Source organism: Dermacentor andersoni, chromosome 5 (genome assembly GCF_023375885.2).
Source record: "Dermacentor andersoni chromosome 5, qqDerAnde1_hic_scaffold, whole genome shotgun sequence".
NCBI classification, from domain to species: Eukaryota; Metazoa; Arthropoda; class Arachnida; order Ixodida; family Ixodidae; genus Dermacentor; species Dermacentor andersoni.
In genome coordinates, this window is record NC_092818.1 from 144,517,681 (window position 1) to 144,535,007 (window position 17,327).

Consider the following 17,327-nt stretch of genomic DNA (forward strand, 5'->3'; position numbering starts at 1 on the left):
GTATGGCTACAGACGGGGGCCGCATTTCGCGCCCATCGAAATACGGCCGCCGCGGTCGGTAGTCGAACGCGCGACCTCGAGCTGCTCAGCAGAACGCCACGGGCAATGAGCTACCACGACGGCTGTGGGGTGGGGAATGATGATGACAAGGCTATTCTTGTTATTATGCTAGTCGTAAAGAGAGTGCATGCTTGAAGTCTAGAGGCTGGTACTGTATGCTTGCTTGCTTGCTTGCTTGTTCCTCACTTGTGGCGCTTACCCACTACGGGGGATTGGCCGAGAAGCCGGCGGTTAAAGGTTAAATTTTATAGGGAAGGGGAGAGAGAGAAACTTGAACTTAAAATTAAATCGGGATGAAGTATAATGTTCGTGTTAATTAAAAAATATATTTACGTGGCAGATATAGAAATAACTTTTTTTGTAGTTATATATAAACCGCAAATTTTCTATTCCTTTTTGGGTGGTATTAGAATAATTTCGAAGACACAATCAGAGATTTATTTATCTATCCAATTATTGATTTCGAGAATTAACATGATAGATAGTCGAAAATGACCACGCAGATGTTCCTGTGGCTAAAGCCAAATGAAGAAGCCCCGAAGGAGAGGATATTTTGAGTAGTTAAATAAACACCCAATTTTAGGAATGAAGATTCTAATTTCTTTCTCTGATTTCTAAATCGACGGCATGCAATTAGAAAGTGATCAATGTTTTCAAATTCCTTGCAGGTTGGACACAGACTTGTATAGGTAAAATTTTAATCTTGGGATGTGGCTTCGTAATTTCGTTATCAAGATTTATAATTTACGTGTGGGACACCATTTATTGTCTTATGAAAAGGACAAATAGTTAGATTCTGACATTTTGATTTTCAATTTTGTAGAATCTTGGAAAAGAGAAAATTTTGTAAACCTATCCGCAGTGACATAAGCCAACATAGGCATAACGGACATAGCTGGTCCATCAAGAGACATCCGCGCAAATGTGTCTGCCATTTCATTTAAGAATATACCACGATAGCCTGGAACCCATACCGAACCACACCAAGCTTAAGTTTGAGCAGAGTAATGATTTAAACGTATTGGCTACAGTAGTGGTTGTGTGAAGATGAAGTGAGTGATGTGCATACTGACAGTGAATCAGTAACTATAACCGCTGTTGAATAATTTGAAGGAAGTTTTCGAACATCTAAGATAACGGCTGATAGTTCAGCCAGAAATATTGATGTGAAATCCTGAAGGCGTAATGCATATGACCAGGGTAGTGACTGGGAGAAAATACCCACAGCCGCTTTCGCCTCACTCATTGAAGCATCAGTCGCGATTAGATTATCTAGTCCCAATTGCGTTAAATGATCTTGTAGCATGCCATTTAAACATATAGTGAGCAGTAGTTTGGCATTCGATGGAAATATATCATCAAATTCAATCTTTATGTTAGGCATTGGCTTGTTTGAGCAAATGATCTCGCGTACATTGGCGTTTAGTAGATCTAGCTCAGCTTGTACAAACAAAACCTGAGGTCTATATAAGCGAGACCAATGCTCATCGAAAAATGCCCTCATTTCACTAATAAATACAAATTGTGATCGTCTCAGAGGAGATTCATAAATGTTTAACTACGTATTTTCTGTTATAATGCGGAATCGACAGGGAAGAGTAAGCAACTGGTCGTGCTTCTTGATACAAAAACATTGTTAGCTGCAAATTTTGGTAAACCAAGACAATTCCGGAGAGCCTCCTGCTGTAGAAGAATCAGGGGGTTAATTTTTTATGCTGGCCCACCAGAGAATAGCACGCACCCAAATTAAAATATTGGCCAAACGCACAGGCGATAAATCATTATTAGAGTATCCCTGCGTAGCACAGCGCGATACATGTCGGCCAGGTCTGCTTCTCATGCCAACAACGCGTGCTGCCCTAGATTTAATAAGATCAAGGTGATTTCGCCAGTTCTGTTTTGCGTCGCGTATTACACCTAGATATTTGATGAAGTCAACTTGCAGAATTATTTCCTGACGGTATTGGAGAAAGATAATGACTGGTACATTCAATGGAAACACAATCAAGGAACTTTTGTTGACATTAAGCAACATTCGAATATCCGTAAACCAAGCTTCAAGCGTTCCTCGGTATGATTGCAGTGTTCTTTGTAATGAGTGAATATCACTCGCAGATGCAATTAAGGGATGCTATGTCGTCTGCATATACACATATTTGTACGGTATCGCACAATGGGGTTGAACTTAATCGCGGAGAAGATGGCGTGGTCCGCTGCAAGGAACTTGCTACATGCCGTCGATGTTAAATGAGAGTCGGAGAAATCGCTGAAGATTGTCTCTCTTCAGACTATTTTTTTCTGATCGCTTTATAGTTATTTTTCTTCTCGAACAAATGCCCTCGCTTTTTAACCCATTCGCGTTAGCATATCAAGCAGCGCACGGAAACACAACCCAAAAAAGCGGAATAAACGTACAGGCCAACAGCTGCACACGCAACTGCTTTCTATTTCGAAAAAATAAAAGATGAACGGAGTTAATATGCAGTGTTTCCGCGCGCTGCTTGATACGTTAAGATGACCGCCAGCTCGTCTACTTGTCGACATTGCGTGACATATTCTTTTATTGTTTAAGTGGATTGAAACCCGCAAAAGCTCTGCTGGCGTGGGCCATTTGCTCACCTTTCTTTCTTCCTTCCTTTCTTTCTTTCTTTCTTTCTTTCTTTCGCCGTTTACGCAGGAGAGTTGTGATGAACGCAAACTGCAATGGCGTGCCAAATAACACCGGCAAATGTGCTAACCTGCGCATTCACGCGCTGGGCGCCTCTGGCAAAGCGGCCGTTCTGTATCATACGCACGCTGAGGTCGAACGCGGTGTCGCTCCGTCTGACAACGCCGGCGAACGCTGGAACGGCTGAGCCAAATCTCGTTAATTTAGCCTTAGCGCGATCGCAATCATTGCGCTGCATATCGCAACAGTACGCGCGCAAGCTCGCCTCATAATGCTCGCAGAGAAAGCTATAGCTGCGTGCGCTTGACAGGCACACACGATCGGCAACGAGGCACGTGCGCGCGCAGTGCGCGCAAGGCTATCAGTGCGACAGAACCGCGGAACGCGCGCGGGCGTTGGCAGAACCGTGGCACCCACTGTGCTTACGACACTACAAACGGCTCTCGCGTTTCTCAGACGTATAAAATAAAATAAAAAATTTAAGAGAGAGAGAGAGAGAGCTCAGGCTTTCCGCAGGTCAATCGCTTGCTTTCCTTTGGGCGTTCTAGCAGTCTTCTATGCTGTCGCGCGGCACGACGGAAGAGTGACGCACGCTATATAGCGCTCTGTTCGTGAACGCGCGTATCTGCGTTTGCCCGTGTGTGCGCTCGGGCAAGGGAGAGGTGTAAGTGACGGCGTATTTCGTCCAAATTTGACCACACCGCATAAATTTTTGAGCATTTTGGATTTCTTTGGCGTTGAGTAAGGGATAGCGTGTGCTAAAATCTCAGTACAAGATAATTTCGAGACGGTGAGTCAAAGACGTGTGTGCGTGTATGTGCCTGTGTGTGCGCGTGTGTGCGTGTGTGGGTTTCAGCCAGTATTGCGACATCCGGGATTTTACGCGCCAAGACCCCCAATCACAATATAAGCACGACGTAGTGGGAGACCCGGATAATTTTATTCACTCTGGGGTTCTTTAACGTGCCTCTAAATCTAAGTACGTCAGCATTCTTGCATTCCCCCCCCCCTCCCCCCCCCCCGATATTAGAGGGCCTATAATGAATCTGTATGTATGCCTACGGTGTACCGCACTATCCAAATAAACCCAGGCAGCTCACAGTAAACCACACTTTGCTAGCCATGTGTAATTAGTTCTCAGGTCCAAGGACATTACGAGCATGAATTAGCTGGTTTGAGTTCCACTTGTTCAAGTACATATAAATTCGACAGCACCAAGTCAGTGAGTGCCGTCTTTATTTTCTTTTTTCACATTAGTGCGAAAGGCGGCAAATAAATGCGAACACTTACATGCATGCAAGCATTTATCCATGAATACAAGGCTATATCTTGCGCAAGAATTAAGTCGGGGAAAAAGTTGTAGGCACTTTCAAGGAGCGCTAAATCACTGGATGTATCACTCTCGGCCTTCAGCATTACTGGACAATTATCCTCTGTATGTATTTCTTTTTGTTTTCTTCTTGCCAGTTGACAGCGTCGCAAAATGCATCGCCTTAAACAGCGGGAAGCCTTTTGAACATTGAGAACATTACGAAACAGCCCCTCCCCCTCCCTCCCCCTTGCCGCCCAACCTCACATAATTGACTTTTTCTCGTCCACTGCGTTGACAGACGGTAAATGAAGTTTGGTAAGCCTCGAACGGCGTGCGCTCCTCGTTTGGATTCAAAACCGCCAGTCGAGCATTTTCTCATTCCACTAGCCTTGGCAGCTACTGAATATTCAGTACTCCGAAATGGCGTTTGCCACGCCCACTCACAGGCAGCCGCGGGCGCACAAAATGTTTCCAACGACTCCCGTGTACCGCTGTCAAGATGAGCGTTACGCAAGCAACCAACAAAGCCGAACCGAGGAACGGTCATCGTTTGCCAGTTCTGCGCAGTTCTGTCCAAGTCTATAAACTCTTAACAGAACTCAAGAGGGCCTTACTTATTCCGAGTTTTGAAGCGAAGCTTTCTAGCCGAGCCTTGCCAGACCTTACTGACCGTGGCTGCCGCTGCTGTATTGTGCAAGGAGGCTTCGTTTCGCCCAATATCTCACACACAAAACAGCGCTCATATAACGAAGTGGCTTATAGATAGCTCGATCTATACTACCCCAATGCACATGTGTGGGTGGCTGGCTCTGTTCTCTACGCAGCGAAACAAGAAACGGTGCCTAAAAAAATTATACATATTCCACGCTTTCTGGGTATCGATGTTATACGCGAAGCATTTTGCAGGTAGCTGATTATCCAGCATTGGTTGGGGTTTCCGCATAGCGTTACCAGGTGGACTAACGTGCTTGTGTAAATCGAGTAGTTGTGTGTGTGTGACGCGAGCATATGCGTGTGTGACGACAGCGGCAAGACGACGACGACGACCGTATGACGGGTACGGCATGATTTCTACTCCGGCTGTTCAACGCGAATTTACGACATGCCGATTGTTCGGCTTACGTAGCTGTAGGTACAGGACGAGAGTAAGCGAAAGAAACACGAATTGCGACGTCTTCGGCGACGAAGTTTTATACAATCGTACGTATTTACCTATGTCCATGTCACGGAATCCATGTTAAAACAACAATTAAATTTTTACTGCGACGAAAAAAACCTAGCTGTTCGACCTGGGCCCATCGTGAAGACGGTACAATGTCGCACATCTGCTGCATAGCGTTAGCTGCTACGAAAAGAGGATTGGGGAATGTGAACGGAAGTTGGGGGGTTACTACACCATATTGTATTTCTGCGTGTTGTCTTATATATTTATTGTATATATTATCGTAATTCTGTGCTTATTTGCTTATGCATTGCTGCTATATTGCTTAACCCATGTTATTTTCTCAATTATTGCTTGCCTATTATCAGACTGATATATTCATGTACGATTGCCCCACCCGAGCCCTCTGTAATGTGAAGTACCCTGAGGGTAAAATAAATAAATAAATAAATAAATAAATAAATAAATAAATAAATAAATACTGCACAACAACGGAACGCTGGAGTAAAAGCTACAGCTAGCACGAGGTCGCGGGATCATATCCCGGCCACGGCGGCCGCATTTCAATGGAGGCGAAATGCGAAAACACCCGTGTACTTCGATTTATCACGTTAGAGAACCCCAGGTGGTCAAAATTTCCGGAGTCCTCCACTACGGCGTGCCTCATAATCAGAAAATCGTTTTGGCACGTAAAATCCCATAATTTAATTTAATTTAACAATTTTCTGTCGCACTTCTGGGAAAGAGACAGAGGGCAAGCACTTGTGTCACGTAGAGTGTCAGTGTAACTTACGTTTATCTATATACTCTGTGGAAAAGAATATTATAAACACCTTACGTACTACCGTGCCTCGTATAAAATAAGACATAGAGTACATGGCTCAGTGTTACATTCGAATATTATTTTTTCGCCGCTCTTGCGCGATTGGGCAAATGCGAAACCATCGCAAGTAGAAAGCTACGCTGATTCAGGATCGGCTGAACCGAAACGGAAAGCGCTGTCAAACACCGCCGGATGACTTGAAGCAGTAACATACAGGTATGTGTAGGAGCTCCACTATTGTAGAGTGGCCTATAGAACAGGAGAGAGTGGTCAAAGCAGTGCGCGAATGCATGGGTAGATTTCTAGCACGCTCTAACCTCTGTTGCTTTCCCTTCTTTGCCACAGAGAGTCCGCGAACCGAAGCGTGCGATCTGTTTTGCGCATACGGGCCCTGAGAGCAACTACTCGAATACACCTCTACCGGCTCCGCGAGTTCCTCTTAATCAGAGCGTCTCCTGCTCATCTTCAAACGAATCTCGAAGGACGCACGCGTTTCGTAGCTCGCAATCCGAACGGGATGTCTAATTCAGCATCCATGAAGTATGCCAGGCGGATAAGCTTTGAGGTCCACGAAGCCAAGGCGGTGCCACCACTATCAAGACAGCGCAGCAGTAATTTCACTCAGGATGTCTCGGCCTCATCTGGCTTTCTTGGTGTATCCAAATCCCACCCCCATCGGCGAAGCACTTCTGGCGAAGAAAAATAGATTGCACAATTACGTAACAGATGGGCTTGCAAACCAACAAAAAGAAACTGCAAAACTTTTATACAGAGATTTTATTGTATAGCCCGCTTGCTCACCACCTTCTCGCGCATCAGTCAAAGAATGATCCAATAAACGAGCAACTTTCTCAAAAGATGCTGTAGCTTCTACGTGAGTCAAAACTAGGACAGTTATTAATTACAGTCTATACAATAGACGTGCTAAAAATCAAACCCGGTAGTACGCGATGGTGTGCTGCCGTATGCCATTATCAGGGGATTACGAAGCAGTGAAATTTTATTAAGTGGCGGTACCCGCAAACCAACGAAGCGATCAGGAGCACGCAACCAAATGTCTCGGGGGAACGGAGTCTGCTGAATAGTCAAATGAATAAAGTTGCTGCCTTCGCTGAGTTCGCGCGTGCACGCACAGGCGTACTCGGCAAGGTTGTCATATCTGACAGGTTGACAGCAAGGGCCACACAGACGTGTCCGATCCTATACGAAATGTTTCCATCGGCACTCGTCGGTCTGCGTCAGGCGGCAACTAATGTAAGCGATCAACTATACGGCTGCGTGAAAGAAATGACAACATCGCTCGTGGCAACGTTGTCGTTAGTTCTGCGCAATAAACAGGGCCGGCGTTGGTGAGCAGTGTCAAAGTCGCATGAGCTCTGCCGCATTCTCAATATTGTCGCACGCACATTGTTTTGCGTTTTGCTGGTGACCATTTTTTACGTCATTATCGCTGCTAGCAAAATTAAGTTATCGCTCGGCGCAAAACGCGCCTACTCTATCTGCTTTTCTTTCTTTTTTTCTTGTAATTCTGGGTTTTTACGCGTGAGAACCACACCCACGGTTTGGTTTGACGCACACTATAGTGGAAGATACCGAAATAATTTTCACCGCCTGCGGTTATTTAATGTGCACCTAAGTACGCGAGTGTTTCTACATTTCGCCCCCTTCGGAGTGCGACTGTCGGGAATCGCACCCGCGACTTCGGGCTTATAGAAGCGCAACGCCATGGCCGCTAAGCCATCGCGGTCCGAATTTTCTTGAATGCCAGCTGGCGCCAGTTCTACAGCAAAATAATCGTGTCCTATATCGGATCGGGCGCCCGACGCGAACAGCATTGTACATTCTCTAATGTACGCGTGCACCAGCGATCACTTTGGAGTGCACGGTGATACACGTACAAATAGCGGACGGACTTTATGCGCCTCTTCAATTTGGTGCTCGCCAACTACACCGTTGTGATTCTAGTGTTGCTTGTTTTTCTGCGTGCACGTTCGCCAAATAAAGGGTTAGATTTTTAATTCAGTTTTGATATAGTGTTTGATTCATATCCGCCAGTACAAAATCTGACAATTTGACAGCGCTCAGGCAGTACCACGTTTTCACTGCGACAGCAGTTAAAGGATCGAAACTGCATGTTCTGCGTCCGTCTGGCCTTTCCGTTACGCCGGGGTCGTCGTCCTCATTGTCAAATCGCAATCATTATCGCGTCGTCGTAGTCGTCGTCGTCAGGACACCTTCTCACTCTCAGCTTCTCCCTCGCCGTAGTGCAAGGAAAAATAAAACTTTGCCCGTAACCCTGAAATGACGTCACCAGAGAAGTGCAGTTCCAAGCCGGGCGCGCTATCCACTGCGCTTCGGGGAATGGCCATTTGTGCGGAGTTTTGTGCGTCACGCCGGATTCGGAGATTGGCGGCTGACTTCACAGGTATCTCGGAGGCCACAATAGGGAAGAGTACTGTAGTGAGACGAATGCGACGTTATGCGCATAACAAAGAATGCCTCGTTCTTGAGAAGATGGCGCCGTCCGCTGCGAGAGCCTCATGGTGTAGCAATAGACGAATTCAGAGCCGCAGATGACTGCCGATCTCCTTTCTCTCACTTCTGCAAGCAATTGTGTGATGTTGTAACACGTCAACGCCCTAGCGCAACGTCAAACGCGTCTGTGCAGCCATTTAGTCAAGCAGGGGGCAGCTTTGGGCTAGTTTGTTGGAACTATCAGCGCGAAAACAGAACTTGGACACAAGAGAAGTGAAGGAAGGAAGCACGGCGCTCACTTCCACCTAACCGTTTAACCCTTTAGTTATCTCCGAACTGGCTCTAAGCACTGTGCGCCTGCAGTGTATTACCGCTACTTCCGCATTCGCAGTCCAATATCGTGGCGTTTTTCTTTCTTTTCTTTTTATGTTGCATAGACAGCTTGACGGCGCAATATAATTCTGTCGCCTTTGCTATGATGGTGATAGTGACAGTCATCTGGTATGCAGACTGAATATTCTGGCGTGGGCTGAAGATTGCGAGAGAGGGAAATGAAACGATTGAATAATGAACGTACGTCCCATCCAGAAAAGTGAGCAGGCAGACACGGCTGGTTGCCTTGTGATGCCGGTCATGGCGACAAATGTCGAGGATTACGAATGAGCAGAATGTATTCAAGTGCTCGACGAAAACTCGTCTGGCGAGCAAACATACTGGTGCCAATGTTATTTATCTTTCTTTTATTCTTGGCGAGTGTGTGTTTTCTTGGCACCAATGAGCAGAATGAAAAGAGAGGGGCGTGGAACGTCTCAAAACTAACACCGCAAGCAAACACGCGCCATCGTGGCATTGCGTTCGTTATGATGACCAACTTGACACTTATCTATAGTATGCGGGATGATAAATCAGCGATAAGCGGCTAACACGAAAGACTAATACGAAAGCAACCGGGCGTGGGACGTCAGAAACTTGGAGAGATGGAGCAGATGTACGCCGCAAAAACGCACACGGACGACGGCTAGGCCTTGGCTCGTCGTTTGGGAGCTAACCTCCTTAGTCAAGAGACTAAAAGGCACGCGAACCACATTGCAACAAGGGAGCGCTAATTCTAAATCCGGCTCTCCTGCGAGGGAATTCCTCGCCAGACATTCTTCCTCGTGGAGCTCAAGTTTTTCCTCGTCGCTCCTGCGCGATCTTTATTCGCTTTCTTTTCACGGACGTGACCATCATAAGATCGCGTAGGAAGGCGCTGCCACGCCGCCACTCGAACGTTAATGACCTCCCACTCACGCTTCATTCCGTTCGAGTAATAATTAAGATAAAAAAGAAAGAGCGTCAGAAGTGACAAGCGGAGGCTCTCGCTATTGAAGCGTCGTCTCGGCATAGCCGATAATCATCGCGCGACCGCTGCCGCACAGCTTGGGTTGCGGCGCGCGAATTGAAGGAGTTGGAGCAACGTAAACATGCTTTCGGAACGACCGTTTTGCCGACCGCGCGTCCTTCGGCTGACGAGGCGCTTAATACATTTCTTTTCCAGCCACCGCGGCTTTTCAGATTTGGCTTAAGTGGTTGGTGCTTGCGGCGACGTGGGCGCCACAGCGGGAGAGCGGCAACGCACGCTTCGGGCGCGGTGGCGGACATGCTGAGCATCAAAGCAACGACGAAAAGGCGCACTTCTCAAGGTTGCCAAGCCCTCCTTTTTTTGGAGCGTGTCGGCAGATATTTCTCTTCCCTCCTTTGCATCTCCGCGCGTGCGTGTACGTTCGCGCACGCATAAGCAATCTGCCCCGAATAAGGGGCGGACCGAAAACGGAGGCCGCCGTATACGTAAACCACGCCGTGGCCTAGAATTCGGCGCGAAATTTGCATTCGCGCTCGTTTCAGCGCGCGGACGAGAAACGCATTTTGCGGGTTGGGATTGCCCGCGGCGTGTTCTTGACATGGAGAAACATGTGCCGGTTACCCTGCGAGTTATGCGCCACAAGTCACCAAATGCACGACACAGGAATAAGTTTGGGAAGTGTATATACTGACATGCGATAACGGCTGCGCATTGCGCAATAAGCTGCGACGTACCAAAACGTTCGGGCGTTGCCGGCTTGTCCGAATTCAGCTCTTTCTGTTTTCTCCAAATCTTAAGCATCCAATAAATCCTGGTTATCCATGCACTCATACTTATAAAGTCCTAATTAATACCTAACAACCCAAATTCTAACGCATCGTAATTGCTGCGCTGAGCTTGATATTCTTCAAAATTCCGGTTTAGGCGCGAGAAGCTTAGTTAAAAGCCTATAGTACCGCCTTTGACACGATGGAATTGCCGGTAGTTTAGCAAACAAATGAATCATTAATTACTGTGATAATTGATTTAGCTTAATTACCATTTCATAGTTCTTTTATGGTACTAATGTACAACTCTCGGCCAGAAATAAAGGCCTGCAACATGTACTTCACGCAGCGCTCACCAGAAACGATGACAACAGACAAGAAACGCACGAGACATGCGGGGCATTTCTTCCTCGCTGGACCTCGTTTTCTTGTGAGCGCCGCTCAAACCGCAAGATTAACAATTAACAATTAGCTCAGTTATGAACAAGTTGTAACTTTCCTTGGGGTATAATGGCGCCTGGTCTTTGAGGGGTAACTAAAGAAACCCACTTATATATGGAAGGCTTTGACCCAGTACTGCAACTGGTGTGCTCGGGAAGGCCACCTCTAGGATATCACCAATGCTGCTGCATCACTTCCCGCTGGAGAATGGGCCGTGACGGTCGCACTCACCCTTTCCTGGCGAATGTAGACCATATCTGGATGAGCTTCGAGCTGAACTCGAGTTCCTCCATGGTCGACATGTGCATGTCTCGGAACAACGTTCCGAACACGAAGAAGAACTCGTCGAAGTGGGCCACTCCCAGCCAGTCCCCCCACCAGCTGTACGAGGGCCGGTGGTCGAAGTAGTACATGTACACCGTGCGGTTCCTCGCCGCCAGGTTCTCGGCGAAGTAGTTGACCGGGCACTGGAACAGGAAGTCTCCGATGGCGTCGCCCGCGGCCGCCAGCGCTCCGCGGCCGTCTTCCGGTCTGACGTCACGCAGGTAGTGTGACGTGACCTCACGGGGACTCTCGCCCAACACGTGGTGAAAAAGCAGGATGAGGTAGAAGCCCACTTCGTCGCGGGTCAAGAGTCTTGGGTCCTCTTGGCGCAGAACCTTGAGTACAAGAGTACAAGACAGAAGAAAGGCACCTTTCAACGGACAATAAATAAGGACGGCGACCTCCGCAAGTTTGGTTGAAACGCTTGATCGAAAAAGAACATGAAAAACAAGGACACAAGGAACAGGAATAGATAAAATTGGGAGAACATATACACACGTAAGCGGCGCTGAAAGGTGCCCATAAAAAAAAAAAGGGGGGGGGGGGGCAGCACACCAAACAGCTATACCACTGGATATCAATTGGCAGAGTGAAAGAAAGAAGAGGAAATGCCGGAAGGTCAACCAGACGAGCTTCCGTTTTGTTACCCTACTAGTTGTTAAAAGAAACGATAATAAAAGAGAAAAGAAGCAGAGTGAGTACTGTGCGCGCGCGTAAGGATGCAGATGAGAGCTATATATAAACAGCCATTCAGGCAGTAGGCAGAATCTGAATAAGTTATTTCGTCGTCAAGAATAGCCTTGTCGTGTCGTTTTTGTGTGCTTCTTTTCCATCCGAGAAGCTGCCACCAGAGGGTAAGTTGTAGGTTGCGAAAGAGAGTTGACGGCCCGTTCCAAGCTCCAGTTCTTCCGGCATGACGTGTGGGAAGAAGAGACGGAATTTAGACGGAAAGAACTAGCTGGCAGAGGGGTCCACTCACCCAGACCTAACGTCGAACTACAGTGATGAGCATAATATTTGTATCTGCATGAAGAGAGGTTGATGTGAGGGAAGATTGATCTTTGTCTGAAACTGAGACTCGGAAAGAAAAAGTCAAAGGAAACCTACTCACGCACGAGATGCAGCTATAGGGATTCGCCACCCGGCTACACTATACGTGACCTAACAGCGCTGATGTGCGGGGCTGAGTGACAAACTCTATCGAGGAAGTAAGTCCACAAGCGAACTATGGTAATAGCTTACATAGTCGCTTGGTTGCATATATGTAAATAGTTCGCTTCCTTGCTCTATCCTCTCTGCTATCCTCTCTCCGTGTCCTTTTATCCCCCTTTCGCCTTTCCCCCATTGCTGACGAATGTTCAGGTGTCAGAAAACTGCGCTAGAAAGTTACAGTGAAGTAATTTCAGTCCCTTCTCTTCAAGCGAAGCTTGTATTGGGTCACAAGTGGCGTCGTCGTGATCATGCAAAAAAAGACCAGTTGTTCCCAGAACACAGCAGCTGCGGGAAAGGGTGGTTTGGTGAGTGGACAGCTGCGCCGTCGCCAGAGCGTGAGTCATTAGCAAGGATTCCAGCTGCATAGGCGCGCGCTAACGCCCCGCGCGCGACCAATCAGAGCCGTTTCGCTTCCGCTGGGGAGGGAAAGAGCAGGAAAGGGTGTCGCGCGCGCTGCCGCCGGCTTCGTTTTCGTTCAGTTCAGTCTCAGAAAACGGATGGGACAGCCACGCGTTGTGCGTTGCCCCGAGGAACGGGTAGCATTCGACGAGTGGCGGCAATAACTCGCCCGTGAAATAGCTCGCCGTCGGGCGCCAATCCAGCCGTTAGAGCCGCCCGACCACAGGCAATCCGACAGCAACGGAAGAGGATCCCGAGCTGAGGGAGCTAGAGGCCGAAGCAATCCGGTACCGTTACCTGTGGGTTACTTAACCGTGACGAAGGTCAGGTGCACGCAGCACAAGCTTCGCGTACCCCCCTTTACCTGTAAGGAAAGGGTTGATCACTTTTTTTCGTTATATAATTCTATAAAGAACCAGTTACTACTACTAACCTACTACTACTATCCGCCAACACTAAGTGATATATAGCGTTGATATACCCATAATACGCTAGAACACATGCTATGGGAATGCCAGGAACTAATACAGGACAATGCGAGCGAAGCCTCCATCGACAGCCTCCGCGCCCGATGGCAAGCCGCGGTGCTCAGCTCGAACCTGGAAGACCCAACTCTGGGCAGTCCATCGGGCCAAGGAAGTCGCCGAGAGGCAAGAACTCTTGGCCGTAACCTCGGCGGGTGCCCCAGCCCACTAACTCGCTGGACGCGAATCGTTCCGATTCGAAATAAAGTTTTCTCACTCACTCACTAAGTGGTATCAGCGTATACCCTGCACTGCCAACAAGATAAAACGCAAGTTCGCGTGTTGTCTGTCATAAATGAATGGACATCTTTTACAGATTAAGCTAATGAAATTAAAAAAAAAGAAAGATGTTTAGCTCCGATATGACTGCCATATGAACTAGCGCACTCACGCTTGTACATGCACGTTTGATGTCACCGCACTTCCGTGCTTCCTAACGCGGATTTCGCGTCCGGTAATGCGCATTCTATTAGCAGGACGAAACGATGAGTCAGGACACCGACGCATGTATGCGTAATCGCCGTGGAATCAAGCATGGAGCATGATAAGCATGATAACTTGAGACCGTCTCCACCGTAAACACATTTCCCTACGTTTTGGCAAGTACAGAAATAAAAAGGTTTTGTTTCACTGAAAATTTTGTTCTGAGCACGTAAAGCATGACGTTATGTTCTTAACCGAGTGCAGTTTCGCTGAAGCTCGAACGACCAAGGCAACTTAAGCGCACAATTTCGATTACTTGCACCCTTTCTTTATTCGAGTGACCAACTCGGTGACCTATAAGCTAATATAACGGGAAGTTAGCTAAGTAGGTAGGTATTCGTGTGTATATAGCTCTGACTCATCGCTGCTTATGCATCACCGGCGACTATCAGTCTTGCAAGTTCAGAAGTCGCAATGGTTGCGAGAGGCAGTGAGAACGACGGAGAAACATCTTTAACGACACTGAAAACAATAATATAGACAGATTTCTCGCACATCATGTTCAATACGGATTACAAAGTATTCTGAGGTGGTAATAGATATCTGTTGTTACAAAAAACAGAAGAAAAATAAAGTACGCGTAATGGAGTATCGCTTCATCGGAGGGTGCATGCGCACATGCCTACTCGGTATACATTCGCTCACCGATAGACAGAGAGTGAATTTGAAGAGAGGAAACGCAAGCAGGTTAACCAGCATTCGTTCACCGTCACCGGGCTAAAATAAGGGCGTGGGTAAATTATCACCCGCACTTACGTTCTGTTTACGCTTTCAATTCAAACTTTGCATCACTGGCGCATAATAATTCACCCACACAGCAAAATCAGTCCTTCTCTGAATTTACTCAGCCCGTCGTCCGCTATGGGAAGGAGAAGCCAGGCGGCCGTCAATGGGAGCGCCCACGCAGCGGCACTGCAAAACGTCTAATGAAAAAAAAAGCATTGTATGAAACGTAGTACGTGTGTCTACAATAAAACGCATGTGCTGTTTCACACAACCGCGGTGCTTGTTCAGATAAGAGCGGAATTCGTGCACATATTTTCTCATAATATCAGGATGCCCTCAAGCAGAAAACCAAATTGCAAATAATTTGTTCCCACAATGTGCCTTTTAGCTGTCGTCGTCAGCCTATTTTATGTCCACTGCAGGACGAAGACCTCTCCCTGCGATCACCAATTACCTCTTTCCTGCGCCAACCGATTCCAACTTTCGCCTGTGAATTTCCTAATTTCATCACCCCACCTAGTCTTCTGTCGTCCTCGTCTACACTTCCCTTCTCTCGGCACCCAAATGGTCCACCAGTTATCTAATCTACGCATTACATGGCCTGCCCAGCTCCATTTTTATCGCTTAATGTCGATTAGAATATTGGCTATACCCGTTTTCTCTCTGATCCACACCGCTCTCTTCCTGTCTCTTAACGTTATTCCTAACATTCTTCATTCCATCGGTCTTTGTGCGTTCCTTAACTTGTCGTAGAGCTTCTTTGTCGGTCTCTAAGTTGCTGCACCATATGTTAGCACCGGTAGAATACATTGATTGTATACCTTTCTTTTCAATGACAGTGGTAGGCTTCTAGTCAGGATCTCACAATGTTTGCCGTATGCACTCCAACCCATTTTATTATTCGGTAAATTTACTTCCCATGATCAGGGTCCCCTGTGAGTAATTGCTAGGTAAACGTACTCATTCACAGACTCTATAGGTTGACTGGCCATCCTGAACTCTTGTTCCCTTGCCAGTTTAATCATTATCTTTGTCTTATGCATATTAATATTCAGCCCTACTGTTACACTCTCTCTGTTAAGGTCCTAATCATTTGTTGCAACTCGTCCCCAATGTTGCTGAACAGGACAATGTCATCTGCAAACCGAAGGATGCTGAAATATTCGCCGCTGATCCTCCCTCCTAAGCCTTACCAGTTTAATAGCTTGAATACTTCTTCCAAACGTGCCGTGTTCCTACTTTCTTTTGCCCGTGTCTCTGTCATTTGTTTATTTCCTATTTTCCTATCTTCTTTTCCTCTTCTCCTCTGTTCATTCCCTCCTCCCGACAGAGTAGGCAGGCGTAGTGCTCCTATCGGTGGCAGTTGTTAGCTTGCTCCCTCCCTGTTTCCTTTGTGTTTCTATGTTTCCATATCTAATAGTAATAATAAAGTGAATAGCACTGGAGAGATTGTGTCTCCTTGCCTAATCCCCTTCTTAGGTATCTTTCAACTTTTCTTGTGCAGAATGAAGGTAGCTGTGGAATCTTTATAGATATTTTCCAAGGTATTTACGTAAGTCTCCTACACTCCTCGATTACGTGATGCTACTATGACTACTGGTGTCTCTACTGAATCAAATGAATTTTCGTAATTTATGAAAACCACATAGAGAGGCTGATTGTGCCCTGCAGATTTCTTGATTAGCTGATTGATCACATGGATGTGATCCGTTGAAGAGTATCCCTGCCTGAAGCCAGCCTGGTCTCTTGGTTGACTGAAGTCAAGTGTTACCCTTATTCTATTGGAAATTCTATTGATGAACATTTTATACAATACCGGAAGTAAGCTAATAGCTCCATAATATTTCAATTCTTTAACGTCTCCATTTTTCTGGAATAATAGAATGTTGGCATTATTCCAGTTCTCTTGGACACTTGAAGTCTTTTAACTGTAACTTGCCTAAATAGAGTTTGGCAAATAACACAGGCCATTAGTGCCGAAAAACGAGCGCGTCTTGGCCTGTATTCACAAGAAAAGCTCATGTGCTAGAATTGTTTGCCAGAGAAAATTCTAGCCGAGTTTGATGCTGGACCTATTGCTAGCGAAGAGGTCGTCCAATGATAAAATGCATTTGCGAACGAAAAGTTTTGTCAATTTGGCCATTGGTGCTCAGCAAGAATGTTTTCCCCAATACAGCAACCCACGTGCACTGACAGTTCAATGAAGAAAAAAGACGGTTTATAAAAAATCCCAAACCTCAATGAATTCTCGCAAGAAGGGGACCGCCGTAGCACCAATGGATGGTCCTTACCCGATGATAACATATTATAACAATAACGTCACCACATAATGCTAAGGGCGGTAAAGTAACTCGGCAAACCGGCAAACCTGCACAATCCGACGACACCGCAATTTGTTTTTTCGTTCTTGTGTGACATTCCAATATGCGAGCATCGGTAGCGTTTGTATATGCAGCTTTAATAAACCTAAGCTAAAGAGGCCATTACTCCGTGAGAACCGGCTCTTCACAGGAGTCATCGCATCGCCTTTTACCTCAACGGTATACTTTTGTGGGAACTCTACCGAGTTATCGAGAGAGAGAGAGAAGGGGAGGAAAGACAAGGAGGGT

At 46.7% G+C, this 17,327-nt stretch overlaps 1 protein-coding gene across 1 annotated transcript in view; it reads right to left on the reverse strand.

Annotated features, from left to right (window-relative positions):
• The window catches only part of LOC126532120 (uncharacterized), a 70,418-nt gene that overhangs the window by 2,488 nt on the left and 50,603 nt on the right, over positions 1-17,327 (reverse strand). The window contains exon 7 of the mRNA XM_072288369.1: positions 11,282-11,709. Coding sequence (XP_072144470.1) covers positions 11,282-11,709 — 428 coding nt within the window. The remainder of the gene's footprint in view (positions 1-11,281; positions 11,710-17,327) is intronic.